Source organism: Morus notabilis, unplaced genomic scaffold (assembly GCF_000414095.1).
Source record: "Morus notabilis unplaced genomic scaffold, ASM41409v2 Scaffold1649, whole genome shotgun sequence".
Classification (NCBI taxonomy): domain Eukaryota; kingdom Viridiplantae; phylum Streptophyta; class Magnoliopsida; order Rosales; family Moraceae; genus Morus; species Morus notabilis.
In genome coordinates this window covers 158,809-166,256 of record NW_010356696.1, presented here as the reverse complement: position 1 = coordinate 166,256, position 7,448 = coordinate 158,809, and the positions used below count along the sequence as shown (strand labels likewise).

At 35.1% G+C, this 7,448-nt stretch overlaps 1 protein-coding gene across 1 annotated transcript; it reads left to right on the top strand.

The window, feature by feature from the left end:
* The first annotated feature begins 419 nt into the window (after nt 1-419).
* LOC21389193 (ankyrin repeat-containing protein At5g02620) lies at nt 420-2,306 on the top strand. Its single transcript, XM_010088467.1, has 3 exons — nt 420-714; nt 856-1,265; nt 1,425-2,306. The coding sequence occupies exons 1-3, from the start codon at nt 420-422 to the stop codon at nt 2,304-2,306; spliced, it is 1,587 nt and encodes a 528-aa protein (XP_010086769.1).
* Nucleotides 2,307-7,448: the final 5,142 nt, after the last annotated feature.

Below are 7,448 nucleotides of genomic sequence, written 5' to 3'. Positions count from 1 at the left end.
CATGCAACAAATAAACAAATTTTAAACATGACGATTTAAACGATTGATTTTAAAAGGGCTTTAAGATGTACTTGAATTTAAGATTTCTCACGAAATCCGTTTTAAAGTCAAAATTAAATGGCCTGATTGAATTGGCTAGTTTTAGAAAGGCTTTTAAAGAGTATTTGAAATAAGAGTTCAAATGCTGCTCTGTTTGAAAGATATTTTTAGAACGTTTTATCTTAACTGAAATTAAGAAAAGCTTTAAGAAATTTAGTGATTCACTTATTTGAAATTATTGTTACAAATTATGAAAGTATTCTTTCTTATATTAAAAAAAAAAAATGTTCCGCAAATTTTAAGAAACCCCAGTAAGTACAAGTTAAAGTTTAAGTTACAGTGGCGGCCTCATAGGAGGGTCGTCACATAACTAGCCTAAGATGACAAGACGGTCGTCGGGAGAGCGCGGAGACAATCCCTTGCACTTGGCAGCAAGATCAGGAGCTCTAGAATTGGTTAAGGAAATCATCTCCAAAACAAGTGAAGATGGAGAGTTGAAGGAGGTATTGTCGAAGCAGAATCACTCCGGTGAAACCCCACTTTATGTCGCCTCCGAATGCGGTTATGTCGAGTTGGTGGAGGAAATGATGAAGCACTATGACATTGATTCAGCTGGCACTAGAGCTAGAAATGGCTTTGACGCATTCCATATTGCTTCCAAGCAAGGCAATTTAGGTAAGGAAAATGCTATATAACCCGACTCCTGCTCAAATTTTCTCATTCTTCTGCAAAATGTTTGAAACAAAACTCAAAGAGGATTGTTGTAGTCTATGAAAGAATTAACTTCTAAAATCATTGTTCTGTTTTGTGTTTCAGGGGTATTAAAGGTCCTAATGGAGGCTATTCCGGAACTTGCAAGGACTGTGGATCCATCAAACTCCACGGCACTGCACACCGCCACGTCACAAGGCCACGTTGAAGTCGTAAACTTTCTCTTGGAGAATGTCCGCAGCCTGGCCACCATAGCAAGAAGCAACTGCAAAACTGCGCTGCATTCTGCGGCGAGAAACGGGCATTTGATGGTTGTCAAGGCCCTTCTGTTCAAAGAACCGGGAATTGCGGCAAAAACCAACAAGAAAAGACAGACAGCTCTTCATATGGCAGCTAAGGGACGTAATGTTGAAATAGTGGCGGAATTGGTGAAGTCAAGCCCTTCTTTGGTAAACATGGTTGATGCCAAGGGCAATACCGCTTTGCATATAGCTACCAGGAAAGGCAGAGCCCAGGTGATAAAAAGTTTTCCTTAGTTGATTTATGATCTTACAAGGAGAAAATATTTTGCATATTATAGTTTTTGTACTTTGCAAGTGAATGATAGAAGTAATACTTGCTAAAAAAGCAGAACACTGTCAAACCAAGCCAATTTATTATACTACTTCTTGTAGATTGTTGAGAAGCTGCTAAATTACAAGGAAATAGACACAACCACCATCAACAAACAAGGAGAAACCGCTCTAGACACTGCGGAGAGAAACGGGCAGTCAGCCATTGCAGCCATTCTCGTAGGCCGCGGAATTCAGACCGCAAAACTCATCAAACCACCAAGCTCTCGAAGCCAGTCCCATGAGCTAAAACAAACCGTGAGTGTCATAAAACATGAGGTGCACAACCAACTCCATCACACCTGCCAAACGCGAAAACGGGTCCAACAAATGGTGAAACGCCTCAACAAAATGCACCTAGAAGGCCTCAACAACGCCATAAACTCCACCACAGTTGTCGCGGTCCTCATCTCCACTGTCGCCTTCTCCGCAATGTTCTCAGTCCCAGGGCTCTACGCCGACGACCTCAACAAACTCCCTCGAAACGTTTCGACCGGAGAAGCCCTGATCGGTCCTAGAATCGAGTTCGTCATCTTCTTCACATTCGACTCTTTTGCACTCTTCTTGTCCCTAGCCGTTGTGGTGGTCCAAACCTCAATAGTTGTGATACAAAGAGAGGCAAAGAAGAGACTCATGGCTTGCATAAACAAGCTAATGTGGTTGGCTTGTGTGATGGTTTCGGTGTCGTTTTTAGCGTTGTCGTATATAGTTGTGGGAGATCATCACAAAAGATTAGCCATTGGAGTAACTTTCGTGGGGACATTTGTTATGGCAACGACACTTGGGATAATGTGTTATTGGGTGATTGTCAATAGAATTGAGGCTTCTAAGATTAGAAGAATTAGAAATAGAAGGTCAGCATTAAGTAGTAGCGGATCTATGTTTTCAATGATGTCAGATTCTGATATACTCAACAATGAGTATAAGACTGTCTATGCAATTTGACGTATAAGATTCTATTAAAAAAAATATTGACGTATAAGATTACTAGATTTTCTTTTCTTTTTTTTTTTTTTGGGGTAGATTTTGGTTTAAAAATGATCTCCTTAGATGTAATTATAATGTCCATAAATGATGTATAAAAAACACTTTGTCGTTTGCTCCTCATTTAAGCAAGCAAATGGCAATTGGGTTTTCATAAGAATTAGCCTACTGTTCTTTTTTTTTTTTCTCCTCTATCTGTTGCCGTTTAAAGAGATAAACTGATAAAGAGACGTTGTTATTGTTGTCTTCGATCTCGGCTTGAGTTCACCAACGAAACACTGGCCTTTGGCATTACAAAAAGGTCATCTACAGCTTAAAAGTTACTGTCGTTTTGTAGTATAACTGCTAGTTGTTAGATGCTTGTCGTTTTTACTTTGTGGTGGTCTATATAAATGTGGATATGAGAAGTGTTCATGCGAATGTGGTTTATATGAGAAGTTGTCGTTTTATGCAGCAAATTTAATCTGCATTGATGTTGTAATTTTCTCAAACCTATTATTTATCATATAATTTTTTCCTTTTGTGCTATAACTATAGTCTTTATTCGGTAGGTTGTCGTTTCTATGGCATTCTTGTCGTTTTGTTTGATGCTGTCATTTTTGTTATGATTTAATTTACGTTTAATTGTGGACTGTGGTTAGTAAAAATGCGATGTAGTAGTTCAACGAAACATCGTCTTTTTTTTTTTTTTTAGTATGACATGTCGTCTTTGTGCAAAGTTGCTCCGTTTCAACAATTTTGTCGTTTACAGCATTCTTGTCATTTAATAGCGTTGTTGTCGTTCGTAGAGGATATGGTTGTTACCATTGTTCTAGGTGACTGAGACATAGGTTGAGCATAGTCGTTTTCAAGGTTATTGTCGTTTGTTAGAAGCTTGCTTGTCGTTTCTCCTTAATATTGGCATTTCTGTTGTCGTTTTCATTTTACTGTCATTTTAATAATTGTATGTCGCTTTCTATATGCATTGTCGTTTTTCTTCTTTTCTTTTCTTTTCTTTTCTTTTTTGTCTTTTTACGTGATATCGTCGTTTTTAGTCGGTTATTTTTATTTCATAATTTGGCTTCTAAGAGACGTGTAATGAAATGTTGCCGCTTGTACTAATGTAATAAATCCAGTGTTCAGACTTATATCGTTTCTAATTGATGTCGTTTCTTTTTCACCTTCTGACCCCTTGAAATCCTGTCGTTTGTTTCAAATTCCCCAAGCGGCCAAGCCCAACTATTTAGAACAACAAATATCAATTGAAGCAGAAGAGTCCAAATTCTTGTCGTTATCCATCCTTTCTTTTTCTAGTTCTATAATGTAAGAAATTTGACCAACTTTAACTCATAATTTCTTTTAAACTAGTATAATCCATTCATATCAGAGTAAAAGACAAACAACTTGAAAGTTGTGCAACGAATAGACAATAGTTCTAACGAAATTAAAAACATAAATATGAATAAGAAAGTGCATATATTTTTTCAGTTCTGATGAGAGAAGCCAATTAGTATTAAGGCGCAAGAAAATATCTCAACGAGGTTGGCACTCTTTCTGCGACATATCACATAAGAGCATATATATATATATATATATACATATATATATATATACATATATATATATATATACACACACACACATATATGTATATGTATATGTATAATTTCAGTATCTTCTTACTATATTTCCTTATATTATATATATATATATATATACACACACACACACACACACACAGAGGTGGTAGAATTAATGAGGACATATGCATCAGAATAAAGTGAAAGAAGATGACAAACAAACTTAGTTTGAAGGAAATATAAAAACTAGCTAGCAGAAATCTCTGCAGAGAAAATAATAATGTTTTTTTTTGCTGGGAAGAGAGAATAATAATGCTGATCATGTCTTGCATATATATTATCCTGACACTTACCACATGTCTCCATTAGGCCACTGGTCCCCAGCAATTCCACATTTTATGATTATTTAATCCTCGTTTTACTTGTGCATTCGAATATGATCCTATACTATTTACTTTTATGTTGTATGAAAAGGTGAAATTATATATGGTGAGTGTAAATTTGATTTTGCTTGTCTATTTAAAAACAAAGGATTTTCTTATCACATCTGAATTATACACATTAAAATTAAAAATATATATGTGTGTGTGCATAAAATGTAACAGAATTTGATAATGTCAGCAGAGTATTTTTTTTTCCTTTAATCTACTAAAAGAAATTAATTTTTGTTAGCATTAAAAATAAAAATTTAGGATCCAAGTTATTAAATACGGAAAGTTTAGGATGTATCAGTACAATTAACTCAATTTTTTACAGGAAAAAAGGTAAGGAAAAGGGATTGAATAGTAGTGATCATAAGCTGATTGATGATAGGTGAAAAAGCAATCTTTTGAGGGTCATAGCAATAGAAACAATTATTGCACGAATAATATGAATATTTCTTGTGTAGCCTACAATGCAGGGATATTTTATTTCTGTCCATCAAGAAAAATATCTATCTCTGATGAAGTGGATATTGCATTATGCCATCATAGATTATAGATTATTAAGTACACATATGAAATGCACATTTATTTCTTTTGGTGCAGCTTTTAAAGTGCTATATCAACTGATTGATTAATCTTCTAAAGGAAGACGTTCATTTTACTAAAAAAAAAAAAAAACCAAGATTATGATTAGTGCAGGTTAATTAAGCCCCCTTTTTCCTAAGTCTGGTGGTCTACCTAATTTACATTTGTAACAGTATTAAGTGTAATTAATTGTTTGTTGGGAAATTTTTAAAAATACCACTTGAAGTAAAGTCCCCAATTATTTCTATTCCTTAAACATTTGCATGGATATTTTTACTTTTTAGACTTAAACTAGTAAAGAGATAGAGTTTTTTAAAATGAGTACTTTTAATAAATCATGTACTTAAGAAGATATAATTTATAATTTTTTTTCTTAATCTGAGACGCCCGGTTAATATTGTAGCGACCCTCCTTTGAGGCCGCCACTGTAACTAACTTTTTAACTTGTACTTACTGAAGAACATTTTTTTTTTTTTTTTAAGGGTCTTTTTATAAACATAAAATACGAAATTGCTTTCTTAATTAAAATATTCAAACCTTAACATATCTGTTTCATAATCATAATTAACAAAACTATTTGTAACATAAAGCTGATTGCGGAAATATTTGCGAGTGGTATCCATATCCCGAGCTCCACATCGTTCGTCCACTCGCCAGCAGTCCATCAGGCATTATATGCGGGTTGCTTACCTACAGTATAAACATTCTATAATGAGCTTTCGCTCAGCAAGTAGGAACTATCTCCCGCAAAATAACTGTAAGTTCACATGAATAAATATGCATGAGCCAATTATGCTTAATTATGATGTCTTATCAGAATCTTATTATCTTATCTTATCTTTCTTACTGATGGGCCCGAGTGCTCGTACCACTTGCGCGCAATCATTGGGACGTGGGGGTTTGCAAGGTCCCCCATGACACCGTGATTATAACTTGAATGCCTCCCTTGGGTCGGAGGACATCATTATTATTATTTTTTTCTCCCTTGTGGAGCTTGAGTTACCTCCCTTGTGGAGGCTGGTACGGCACTCAACTGAGATTACTCTTATAAGTTCCTCTTGACTTATTAAGGTGTATGCAATATGACCTAGCATAGCATACTATATCACGTACTCGAACACATATAATGCGGGTGTATTGCTTAAGTGTATGTAGTATAACACAGCATAGCATTCATAACATTAAATGTACTCAAACATATATAGTTCATGTGTACTGTTTACTTTAAAATCTATTTATACTATAGGCGAGATTCCTACTTACTTGATTTTCAAAGCTGGAATCCCTTTTTCGCCTATCAGCCTAGTCTCTTGATTTCTTCTGAAACTGAACACCCATTAAGAGTGTGAGATTAACTATTATTTGCTATTTTATTTTAGCAACTTATGAAGGAAAATCTAACCATTTCCATAAGGCATATATTCCTTTCCTTTACTAAAGGATAATAAAGATTAATTTATTAAATCTTCAAAATCTTATTTTCCTAAATTTCCCTTGGTATGATATTAAGGCCCAATTCAACCTAGGACTTATACATGGCATTCTAACTTTTACGCCGCTGAAATTTATACTCCAACGGAGTCTCTTAAACTAATGTGGGCGTTGGACCCACATTAAATATTCGAAATTCTACGGACCTATCGTATTGGGCTCGTAGGTACCCGTCGGGATAATTCGCTCGGTAAACCTCTACGTTCTTTAAAGAAATCATTTTTCCTTGAAAAATTCCTTTATGAATACTTTCATTAAAATGAGGTTTAATGTCATTGTATTTTACTAAAATTCTATCTCGGGTTCTTTTATAACTTTTTGTTGAAACCGACACTGTTTTAGTTTTGTCTCGTTAAAAACTGTGCAGTTTCTGAAATCTACGTTTTACTGTATCTTAGAGTCGGATTTCAAAATTTTGCTCTTCGCGACAATTTCTCGTCTCGTCGAGATCTAAAATTGTCGTTTTTAGTGAAGATTGAAATTCGGCCTCTAAAGGCCTCGTTTGGCTGAAAACCATTGCTGCTGTTTTTTTTTCTGAAACTGTTTTAGTCAAAAACTGTGCTGTTTCGGGAATTTGTGTTTTAGTACCTCTTAGGGTCGGATTTTGAAAATCTTTTCTTCGTTAAATTTCTTCCTCTCGTCGAAAACTAAAATTGTCACTTTTGTGAAAAATCAAAATTCAGCATTTAAGGGTCCCGTTTGGCTGAATTGGTGGCTGCCAGTTTTTTTTGAAACTGTGTTGGACAGATTGTCCGTTTTTGCAAAATGACTTCAAACTTGGTTTTAGAGTTAAAATTAGGTTTAGTCATAGTAACCGAAAATGTTCAAAACATCCAGGGCTATAAGTTCAAGCTTTAAAACATTGAAAAATCTCACTCTATGGCCCTCATTTTTGCGGTCAAAGTCACCGGAAAATTTTTCCTCTAATCTGAAAATAAGCAACTTAAATCAAGCATAAACATACCACATCAAGCTAACCTCAAAACTCACAAAACCAACATAAAACTCACACACCCTTATTACAACTCATCTCCTCAAGAACC

Excerpts from the sequence above, each read along its gene's own strand:
- LOC21389193 (XM_010088467.1), top strand. The coding sequence starts at position 420 with ATGACAAGACGGTCGTCGGGAGAGCGCGGAGACAATCCCTTGCACTTG. Across the intron at positions 715-855 it reads TTCCAAGCAAGGCAATTTAG|GGGTATTAAAGGTCCTAATG; the intron begins GTAAGGAAAATG and ends TTTGTGTTTCAG. Across the intron at positions 1,266-1,424 it reads CCAGGAAAGGCAGAGCCCAG|ATTGTTGAGAAGCTGCTAAA; the intron begins GTGATAAAAAGT and ends TACTTCTTGTAG.